At 49.3% G+C, this 11,632-nt stretch overlaps 1 protein-coding gene across 2 annotated transcripts; it reads left to right on the top strand.

The window, feature by feature from the left end:
• Nucleotides 1-494: 494 nt before the first annotated feature.
• Nucleotides 495-11,396, top strand: ZNF217 (zinc finger protein 217). Of its 2 annotated transcripts, XM_079128526.1 has the most exons (5): nt 495-2,244; nt 5,837-5,953; nt 6,625-8,166; nt 9,514-9,647; nt 11,189-11,396. In XM_079128526.1, the coding sequence occupies exons 1-4, from the start codon at nt 858-860 to the stop codon at nt 9,621-9,623; spliced, it is 3,156 nt and encodes a 1,051-aa protein (XP_078984652.1). In that variant the 5' UTR covers nt 495-857; the 3' UTR covers nt 9,624-9,647; nt 11,189-11,396. The 2 variants fall into 2 exon arrangements, with proteins under 2 accessions (XP_078984652.1, XP_078984653.1); XM_079128527.1 differs by lacking the exon at nt 5,837-5,953.
• The last annotated feature ends 236 nt before the right edge of the window (nt 11,397-11,632 follow it).

Genomic DNA, 11,632 nt, shown 5'->3' with positions numbered 1-11,632 from the left:
GTTTGACCTGTGTCATCGTGGGGTGTCCTTTGAGCATTTCTTGTTCTTTCTGGTAGTCTGGTTGTGTGAGACAGTTTGGGGACTGGCTTTGAAGATTTTGCCTGAAGTGGGTCAGTTTTGTCATCTGATTTTTCACGACCTCTTAACGGTTTTCAGATTTGTAGAAGTCGTGTATAGGTACACGTGTGCATTTTAGTGACCTTTAAAACGGATTCGGCTGAACTGAACATTTCCACCCTAACCCTCGACCTTTCAGATCAGATGAGTGAAGCACTGTGTCTTCAGAACTCCTTAGCTGAACTGCATGTGCTAGTGTGCCCACCTGGGACGGACTGATGGCGGGTTACCCAGTGGGTGGCACAGGATGTGTGAGTGAGCTGAAGGGAGGCAGTTACGCTTGGGCCCGTCTCTGCCTCCTGGAGGAGCTGTGTGCTGTCCTCTGCAGCCTGTGCTTCAGGGGCAACTAACCGTTTCTGTTTGCTTCCCTCTAGGTTTTGGAAGTCCCTTGTCTCCATACTGCCGGCACCAGCTTCTTGCTCAGTGGCAGCACTCACTCAATGGAGACCAGGAGGACTAACGCTTGGTGCTGATTTGTGTGTGGATCACGGCATCAGGCAGTCTGTGCCTTGTTTGTGCAAAGAGCCAGTGACAGTCTCTGTCACTGAGCTTCCTGCAAACTTCTGAAGATAAGAAGGTAGAGGAATATACAGTTTGTGTTGAACTTTGTAGTACATATTTGCTCTAGTTTTGAAGCCCGGGCTGCTGGAGGTGTCTTGTAAGTGGCCTTATTCCAACTCCAGAAATTCCCCAGCGGAACTTTGAGTCTTCCTGCGTACAGTCTTAGCACGACAGGGAACATGCCAACGCAGTCCCTGCTGGTGTACATGGATGGACCAGAAGTCATCAGCAGCACTCTCGGCACCCAGGGGGAGGTGGGTGATGCTCTGTCAATCAAAGGGACCACCGCCGTACCTTTCAGAGCTTCTCAAGAAAAAAATATCATCCAGATAGAAGGATTTATGTCCTTGGACTGCATGTTCTGCAGTCAGACCTTCACACATTCAGATGACCTTAATAAACACGTCTTAACGCAACACCGACCTACCCTCTGTGAGCCAACAGTTCTGCGTGTGGAAGCAGAGTATCTCAGTCCTTTGGATAAAAGTCAAGTGCGAACAGAACCGCCAAAGGACACGAGCTGCAAAGAAAATGAAGAGTTCAGCTGTGAAGTGTGTGGGCAGACATTTAGGGTCGCTTTTGATGTTGAGATCCACATGAAGAAACACAAGGACTCTTTCACTTACGGGTGCAGCATGTGCGGGAGAAGATTCAAGGAGCCGTGGTTCCTCAAAAATCACATGCGGACGCACAATGGCAAGGCGGGCGCCAGGAACAAGCTGCAGCAGGGCCTGGAGAGCCCTGTCACCATCAACGAGGTTGTCCAGGTGCACGTGGCCGGGAGCATCTCCTCTCCTTACAAGATCTGCATGGTTTGTGGCTTCCTATTTCCAAACAAAGAAAATCTAATTGAGCACAGTAAGGTGCACACCAAAGAAACTGCTTCCAGTACCAGCAACGCACAGGCCGATCCTGGGCAGGAGGGAATGCCGTCTCCGAGGGAGGAGTTTCTGCAGTTCTTGAACTTGAGGCCCAGATCTCACCCTGAGTCTGGGAGGAGGCCCGTAAGGTGTATACCTCAGCTTGATCCCTTCACCACCTACCAGGCATGGCAGCTGGCCACCAAAGGGAAGGTCGCCATTGCCCAGGAAGAAGTGAAGGAGTCGGGGCAAGAGGGTAGCACGGACAATGACGACTCGTGTTCGGAGAAAGAGGAACTTGGAGAAATTTGGAGTGGGAGTAAACCAGAAGGTTCTGGAAAGTCCAAAACAAGCAAAAGCAGTTGCACAGGGCTCTCGCAAGACAAGGAGAAGCCCAGACACACCAACGGTGAGGTGCCCTCTGTGGACGCGGATCCCAAGGTGTGTGGCAACAAAGAGAAGCCCACGCACTGCTCTGAGTGTGGCCGGGCCTTCAGGACCTACCACCAGCTGGTCCTGCATTCGCGTGTGCACAAGCGGGACAGGAGGGCAGACGCCGAGTCGCCCACCACGGCCGTGGATGGAAGGCAGCCCGGGACCTGCTCCCCGGACCTCCCCACCGCTCTGGATGACGGTGGGGCTGTGGACCGAGAAGGTGGCTCTGAAGACGGGTCTGAGGACGGGCTCCCGGAAGGGCTGCACTTGGGTAAGCGGATCTGCTGTGCCCGGAGGACACTGGGAGGGCTGGCGGCCGGTTCCCACCAGGTTCCCCGCAGGCTTGTGGGACCCTCGCAGCACCACTTCACCGCCGCCCTCCGTCCTGTCTCCATGATAGTGGTCGAGGTGGCAGGCCTGGCAGGCTTCTCGCCCCGTAGGTTCTGCCCACAAGGGACACTGTCTTACACCTTGGCCTCAGGCTGCAACAGTGGTTCTTGGCAGGGGTGATCTTGTCCCAGTCGGTTGACATCTGGCAGTATCTGGAGACATTTCTGGTTGTCCCAGCCAGGCAGGATGCAGTGAGTGTTGGCACCTAGTGGGTGGAGGCCAGGGATGCTGCTGGACATCCTGCAGTGCACAGGACGGCCGCGTGCCAGGGCAATGCGGCCCAGGATGTAGCAGTACGGAGTGGGCGGCCTGGCCTTCACCAGGGTGTCCGGCATTCCTGACCTTACCTGGAAGCCAAGTGCACCTGTCATTCCCAGTTGTCATCTCTACACCAGTGGGTTTCTAGTCACAAAATGCCCGGGGACGACTCAGCCAGAGCTAGGAGGGACTGCTAGGAGAGTCATTGGGGTCCATCAACAGGTACCTCAGTACCTGAGGTGGTTTGTCCACAAGATCAGGGATAAGGGAGTGTGAGCACACGAAAGGCGTGTGTGTGCAAAATGAAGGCATGTGTAATGTGTATGTATACAGTGTGCATGTATTATCTATACACCTATACCTAGACAGGTGTGACTTCTTTTTTTTTTTTTTTTTTATTCAGCATTGGGGATTGAATCCGGGGGCACTCTACCTCTGAGCTACATCCTCAGCCCTTTTTATTTTGAGACAGGGTCTTGTTAAGTTACCAAGGCTGACCTCAAACTTGTAATCCTGTCTCAACCTCTCAAGTGGCTGGATTTATAGGCATGTGGCACTGTGCCTGGCTCACACCAAAGATAATTTTAAGAAATCTCATTGTTGAGTAAACTTCAGCGTGCCAATGGCATTTGTAGAAGCAGAATCCAGCACCAAGGCCTAGCTTATGTCTTGTTCTCTATCCTGGTGGGCGGCATCTATAGTGAAGACACCCCACCCCCCTGCCCCAGTCTTGCTGCCTAGCCTCACTTTAATCAGAGTCTCATATCCTCTTAAAATTTGGGTGGAGGGGTTACTGGGTTTGAACCCCTGGGGTGCTCTGCCACTGAGCTACATCCCCAGATCATTTTATTTTTTATTTTGAGCCAGAGGCTGGCCTCGAATTTGCAATCCTCCTGACTTAGCCTCCTGAGTCACAGGCATGTGTCACCTGTCCTAGCTAAATCTTGTTTGAGTAAAGGATTCTGCTGCTTAAAACATTTTTAAAACATCCGATGTGTAGGATGTAATTGACAAGTGAATAATGAGAAACAGTGTCTTTTACAAAAAAGTGGTCTTTGGTGAGAGCAGATGCCTTCTTCTTGGGAAACTGTGCTCAAACAGTGTGGCAGACCCTCCCACCTACTTTTAAGCCAGTGCCCACTTCTCTTTCTGGTTATGTGATAGGTAACCCAGGAGCCATAGTTTTACCATTGGATATTTAATATTTCGAGCTTACTGGGACATAGGGAGCCCAGCACACCCGTGTTACAAATCTGCAGTTCCACACATCTAGAAAACAGAGCATTATCTTCATGACATCATGGGAAGGTTTTGACCACAGGCCTCTTTTCTGCTGGGTGATCCCTGCTGTTGTTAGGTTAGTGCTTGAGATGCCTGGGAGGTGCTCTGTGCCCTGGGAGAAAGGAAAGTGCCGGTCACTAATAGGTGGTGTGGAAAAGTTGGAGGCAAGACCCAGCCACAGATGGCAGTGCTACAACTTGGCATCCAGTGTGGTTCTGCCACTGCATGGCTCATGGCCTGTTGTTACTTAACTTTTCTTTGTTCCCATTACCCTGTTTGCTGAATTGTCTTACATTCTAAGGGTAATTTCAGCAGCCTGTCAGTAAAAAGTTGACTCTGCTTTAAACAGCAGCACAGTGAAGTGTGATGCTAAAAGGCAGGAGCCAGGAAATGTCTGGACTTCACAACTTTGTTCTAAAATAAAGGCCTTTATGATGCAGCATACCACAGTCTGTGGCAGAGTTGGGAGCAGGAAATTTCAACAGGTGCAAACCCAGCTAGAAACCCAGCTCATTGAATGTGATGTAAGAAAGCAAGCTGGTGTTCCATATGTAGGAAATTGATTTTCCTAAGTTGATGTGATTAGGTGACTTTCTAGTACAGGTTTATCTTACTATATTATCAACCCAACTTTCTTTAGGTTTGCTTTTAAGAAGGTCAGAAAGCAAAGTCAGTGATAAATTTTTAAAGTCTTCCTGGTGCCTTTTCAGGTCAGGGGAAGTCTCTTCCTTGTGGGTGGAGACACTATCCAAATGAGACTCTAGGTGTAGGTGTAGTGGATATTGTACTGTCCGGTCTTCTTACATGAAGACTCATCAAGGTCTGTGAGTCAGAATTAGTTGGCTGTAAGCAATCTAGCATGCAAACTGAGGGAGGAGCAGGAAGGAGGACACTCAATTGGACATAGCAGTTTCAGACAGCAAATGGCCAGTTTAGTTAATGCTGGTTTTTTTGTTGTTATTCTTTTTTTGCTGAGGTTGGAACCCAGTCCCTCATGCATTTTTGGGAAGCTCTGCCACTGAGCTCTGCCTCCAGCCCTAATTATGCCAAATTTTAAGACATGACCAAAATTTGATGTCATTATTAACATTATGTGTGTAACATGATCTACCACAGGGAGTATTTATTTAGAATTAGATAAGTGTGATGCTAAGTGGAGGGTGTTTTAACTCTTGCACATCCCGCTGTCTGGAGGGAGGGCTGGTGTGCTTGCCGCTCATCATCCTGTAATTTCGAGTCCCTCAGGACTCACACATTGGACATTCTGGTTGCAAAGACCAAAGTTAGCACCTTGTCATTTGGGGACGGATTTTGACTTGTCACATATTGTTTGCCCATGTAAATACTTGTGGACAATATACTTGGCTTTCCAAAACTTCTGCTAAGTTTTGACAAACTTTCTTAGGTGTTTGCCCAATGCCAAACTTTCTTTGCTGTTGAATATTAGGTTGTGCTTGCTACCCTCTAGTGGTTACTTGGTTAATCTCAAACACTTTTCTTCCTGTGGTTGGGAGAACTGATGATTTATATTGGCTCAGTCTCCTAAGTTCTGAAGGAGGTGGTTATCATTCCGGCCAAGGGGTACAGGCCCTGTCAGTGCCCGCCAGGTCCTGTGCTCCCCTGTGGAGGGAGTGGGAAGCCACCCTGCAGCTGAGTGCATTACAGTCACTTAATGACGTTGTTACGGCAAAGACCCAGATCTTCAGTAGTGCACTCTGCTGTCCCCCAAACAAAGCACATGTCACAACTTCTGAACCTCAGCTTCACAGCAGCGTCTGGTGTGGTTTTTAGTCTTTTTGTTTCTATTCCTGCACTAATATAAAAATTCATTCATGCCTTCCAAAAATGTTTGTATCGAGTATATTCAAGTCAACATGCCTGATCCATGTGCTTCAGCTCTCTTCTCACATGAATATTTTTGTTTCTGCTTTAAGATAAAAATGATGATGGAGGAAAAGTAAAGCATCTTGCATCCTCGAGAGAGTGTAGTTATTGTGGAAAGTTTTTCCGTTCAAATTATTACCTCAATATTCATCTCAGAACGCATACAGGTAAAGGACTTTGTTTTCTAACGCATGTATTAGTTGAAAGAATTGTGATGCACGTCTGTTGTGGTCCGGATGCTGGGTAGAGCCTTGGGTAACTTAGAGTGTGAGCGGCAGCCAACGTTTTTATTCTGTTAGTGTCACGGTACCCAGAACGCTTGTTCCTCTTTTGAAGTTGGTTTATTTAGTTTACTACTACTGAATCCAGTCTTACTTAAAACTCTATTTTTAAATGCCCCATCTTGTTTAAAGACTTTTTAAGATTTAGAACCAACTGAACATCAATTCAGTAGTCTCCGGTTTAGGAAGCCTCCATAACAGTGGCTTAGGAGGCAGTGTGGATTTGAATCTCTCGTCCACTTGCCAGCTGTGCAAGCTTGGTGAGTTGTTTAGCCTTCCTGTGTCCCATTTTCTTAGCTAGTCATACCCATGGGGCTATGAAGAGGGTAAATTAACCAACGGCAAGCTTTCAACTAGGTGAGGTAAAGACAGGCATACGCTTTTGAATTTTCAGTGTAGTAAGGGTGGCAGAACAGAGCTCTTGAGCGTCCTAGCTCAGATCAGTAGGTAGAGCAGGGAGAGAGCCCCACAACCTGTCTAATAGATTCTTCTAGTTTCTAAAGTTCAATTTTGACGGTTCTCATAAACTCATGATATTGTGGCACTTCTCTTTTTAGGTGAAAAACCATACAAATGTGAATTCTGTGACTATGCTGCAGCCCAGAAGACGTCGCTGAGGTATCACTTGGAGAGACACCACAAGGATAAGCAGCTTGATGTTGCTGCAGAAGCCAAGAATGAGGGTAAAAGTCAGGAGACCCAAGATACACAATTAGCGGCCGACAGTGCGCAGACCAAAAATTTGAAGAGATTGTTTGATGGTGCCAAAGATGCTAAAGGCAGTCCACCTGCAAAGCAACTTAAGGAGACGCCTGTCTTTCAGAATGTTCTGGGCAGCGTTGTCCTCTCACCAGCACACAAAGACACTCAGGATTCCAGTAAAAATGCAGCTGATGACAGCGCTGATAGAGGGAGCAGAAATCCCGCCCCTGCTCACGTGGACACGTTAAAAAAGAAACCAGCGCTTGAACCTCAGGCCGATCACCTCGTCTGTAAGTCGGAGGCGGCCGCGGCGCCCCCGGCGGAGGGCATCACAGCCCCGGCGGTGGCGGTGGGCCACAGGGACAAGAAGGCGGAGAGCCCAGCCGAGGGCAAGTACCCGGCGGGCGTGGACTGTCAGGAGAAACCTTTAAACCTGTCCCTTGGGGCCCTGCACAGTTGCCCGGCCATTTCTCTGAGTAAGAGTCTGATCCCCAGCATCACCTGCCCGTTTTGTACCTTCAAGACCTTCTACCCCGAGGTTCTGATGATGCACCAGCGCCTGGAGCACAAGTACAACCCCGACGTCCACAAGAACTGCAGGAGCAGGTCCCTGCTGCGGAGCCGGCGCACCGGCTGCCCGCCCGCGCTGCTGGGGAAGGACGTGCTGCCGCTGCCCAGTCTGCACAAGCCCAAGCCGCGGGCGGCCGTCCAGGCGCAGCCCAAGGCGCTGCCCCCCGAGAAGGCGCGCAAGGCCCCGGCCGCCGCCGGGCCGGACCCCGGCGCCGTGGCGCCCAGCAACCTCAAGTCGCTCAGGCCGCAGCAGGGCGGCGGGGGCCCGGGCGCCGCCCGGCAGCCGCAGCCCGAGGTGTTCTCCAAGCCCAGCGCCTCCCCCGCCGCGGCCGCGGAGAAGACGAGGAGACCCGAGGGCAAGGCCAAGGCCCTCCCGGCGGCGCCGCCGCAGCCCGGCCTGGGCAGCAGCAACGGCCTGGGTGCCGCGGAGCACCCCGCGAAGGCCGACGGCCCGTGGGCGCCCGCGGCCCGGGACTACTTCTGCAGCCGCAGCGCGGGCAGCGCGGGCAGCGCGGGCGCGGACTTCGGCGAGCCGCTCCCCAAGAGGCTCAAGTCCGGCGCGGCCGCGCTCGACGCCGAGCAGCCGGCGCCCAATTGCAGAAGGGGCTTCGAGGTGCCCAAGTACCACGTGGTCAGGAGCATCACCTCACTGCTGGCGCAGGAGTGCGTCTGCCCGCCGCCGGTGCTGCCGCCCAAGCCCAGGTTCCTGGGCTCTGCGGAGGCGGAGGCGCCCGGCGTGCTGACCGTGCAGAAGCCCTACGGCGGCGCGGGACCGCTGTACGCATGCGCGCCCGCCGGGCACCCGGCAGCTGGCCCTGCGCTCGAAGGTACCGGCCGTGCCCTGTCTCGCGTCCCCTAAGCCCCGGGGGGCGGGGGGCTGGTGGCTGGCCCGTGTGACCTCTTAGGGGGCAGAGGGGCCTTGCAGGTGTACACAGAAACCTTAGGCAACAGTTTGTGGTCCTCCAGAGCTGCACTGTACAGGATTAAATCTTGTTCCCGAGATTCCAGTTGCACTTTAGTTTTTCTCTTTGTGGAATGGTTCCTGAAAACAATGGCTGAGAGCCACTGGTCCGATCCCTTCCTTTCCTTCCAGGGGCCAGTTAAGCCCATCCCCTCATCAGATCGCCCCTTTCTCCTGTGCACCTTCGTGGCACGCTTAGCCCTGCACCCGGCCTGCCGAGGGATTGGGGGCTACTTCCCACCTTTGCAGGAGAATGCATGCAGGTCTGCCACCTCCTTCTACATGTAACTGGGTGGGGTCCTCAGGAAGTACCGCAGGAGGCCCCTGAGCCTGTCAGGAGAGGAGGAGGGAACTGCTGGCCCTCTTTCTCAGGTTCCGATGTTAGAAAGTCTAGAACTGTACTGCCTGTGCTGTGTTTGTTATTAAGTGGGTTTTAAAGACCTTACTTTCCCTATGCATACATAGTTTATCTTATTTTTGAGTTTGCCCATGGAGTTGTTTACTCCTGGCATCCTTATATAGAGTATGGCACATATCTGGCGTGTGGAAAGGTTGGTAGAGCATCCCTGGCTATCCTGCCTGGCAAGCTTGGTTAAGGTAGGTAAGGTCCTGCCGGCTGCAAGCCCTGGTTTGTACTGCCTAGAGAGACAGGTTCCTTTCAACCCTTTCAGCTTCTATTAGTTTCAGATTAAGGATTCTATGCAGCGACAACACTATCAAGGATAACTTGATGCTGGTAGGGATAGCGAATTAAAAAACAATTGCTTCCACACACTCCAGTGGATTTTATTGAAGTTGTGATGAAATAGTAATTTTTGCTGCCTTTTGATTAAAAGTGTCTACTTTCTCCACCCCCACAGTGTTTAGAATGGACATGTATCAAAATATCCTGATGAGAAAAGTCAGATCCTATTCTGAATGGGCTTTTCATTTCTTCTTCTTCTACAGTCTTGGCTCATGATACATATAGATTTAAAATATTTTTTGATGCCACTATCTTTTGGTTTTTAAAAATTCTTACTAATGACAACCCAGAAGCTAGATTTTTAGTGACTTAAAATTTTGTGCTAATGTTCTCAAACAGTCCACGGTAACTCTACAAACAGGTACACGACTTCTGTGTGTCATGGCATAAAGCAAAGCAGCGGTAGACATCTTACCCAATTATTTGAACTTGACACTAAATGCCCCTTTACACTTTCTATTCTACCAGGAAAAAGGCCTGTGTCGTATCAACACTTATCTAACAGCATGCTGCAAAAGAGGAACTATGAGAATTTCATTGGGAATGCACATTTTCGACCAAATGACAAAAAAACTTGATTTCCTATTTTTTTGGGAAAAAAGGTGAGCCTGTGTTTTACATTAAATATAAGGTATTTTTTATTTAATTGAAAATAAATTCATCTAGTTTGTCCAATATTACAAAATAAAATTGTTTTTAATTTTAATTTTGATATTTTTGTTTTTAGATGTTTTAAAATTCAGGTGACAGTGCTCAGGGTTTGGATTTCAGTGGGGGCAATAGTAAAAATGACCCCTGAACGTCCTGAGTGTTTCCTTTGTGCTGGTATTGAGTGAAGTGTTTCATGATCACTAGTCATTTAATCCTTGGACAGCAGGAATAGCAAACTGGCTCCCATCTGGTCTTTTTGTGAATAAAGCTTTATTGGAATACAGCTGTGCACATTTGTTCACTTACTCTTCATGGCTGCTCCTTTTCTCCAGCAGCAGAGTTAGGTAGCTGTGACAGACTGCACAGCCTGCAGACGGAGAACAGAGCGTTGGATTCAGGGTCAGGAGGTGCTCCTCTAGTGCTGAGGAGACTGGGACTTGGATCCTGTAACTTGCCGAAGGTCCCGCTACCCATGTGTGTCTGGAAGTCTGGGTTTTGTCCCAGGTGGGCACAGATCCAAGCTTGTGCCCAGCATTTGAGGTGAATAGTTTATTCAGAGCCTTCTCATCTTATCTATTCTTATCTATTAGGAAAGAGATATTAATTAGGACAGAAATAAGCAAGTTATTTGACGTTGGGTTTGCATGCCAAAAGTATGCCAAGTGTGAAGTAACTGCATGAGACTTGAGAAGTATGAGTGCACGCTTGCTTATTTGGGGTTTGGACAGAGGGCAGGATATCTGTATAAGGATTACTTAGGGCCCCTTTCACACTCCACCTGAATGATAAGACCAGGGACCCTGGACAAGTCCGTTTTCACTCAGGTACTTGTTCCATAAACCCTCGCCATGACGCATGGAGCAGTCTCTCATCCAGCGCCTCCTAGACACTAGGATATGACCACGAGGAGGTGTTTAAGGTCCCAGGGCAGGGCTTTTGCCAGGACACAGACGCAAGGTTCTCCCAGGGCCACGCCAGTCTTGTGTAGCCGTGTCCTCACTCGAGGTGGTGTGGGCAGAGTGAGTGGGAAATGGTCCTCACGGGAACCAGGCTGTGTCCAGGAGACGCAGCAGGTAGAGCAGGGCGCCAGTTAGAGAGTGTGTGTCCCCTGAACTAGCTTAGCTTGCTGGGGGCTCCTTTGCTCAGTTTCTGGCCTATGGCCTGGAGGGGCAGTGGTACTTTGATAGACGCTGGCTGCACAAACTCGTCAAGTGTTTGATGCCCGCTTTTTCACAGAGGGAGGTCATTCTAAACTTTGGTTAAATATTCCTGGACCATTCTGTATGCTTTTCTTTCATACTGTGTAAGCTTTGAATTTTGAATCTCCTAAGTAGTGCAGCATTATCTGCTGGGTATTCTGGTACTTGTTGCAGAATTTGAACTTTAAATGGAGCACATTGCATTTCTAGATGCCATTTGTTCATTTAGTATAATTAAAACATGTATTTTTTTAGATTTTTTTTATTAATCACTTTAACCTTTTTTCCCTTAGGTCTTGCTGGGTATGTTTGTACTCTCCGTGAAATTCAATTTGAGTTCATCTTTGAGAAGGCGAGTGGTGAAAGCTACTGAAATAAGCTGTGATTGTACTGTACATAGAACGTGTAAAGAACATGTAAGGAACACTACAGTTTGTAAAGTTGTTCTGTTAACTTTTGTACCAAATAGCAATAAAAACTAGTTGGAACAGTTGAGCTGTACACAGTGGGGACTGGAAATCTCTATTTTGTCCCTGAATAATATTTTTTTAGAATTGACCAAATAAGTGGAGTTTTTGCATACTTGAGCGCTGCTGAAAAGAAATCATTTGGGCTGGGGTGGGTGGGTAGGGGAAAGTATATAATGCTTGCACCTCAGGTAAACTGTACATATCTGTTGTAAACCGCTTGTTTAAGTACTGTGTGTTCCTTTTCTCTAATGGAGCTCAACACGTGGA

Source organism: Sciurus vulgaris (assembly GCF_902686455.1).
Source record: "Sciurus vulgaris genome assembly, chromosome: 2".
In the NCBI taxonomy this organism is placed as follows: Eukaryota; Metazoa; Chordata; class Mammalia; order Rodentia; family Sciuridae; genus Sciurus; species Sciurus vulgaris.
Note: the sequence above shows the minus strand (reverse complement) of the source record. Positions and strands in the feature narration are given on the sequence as shown.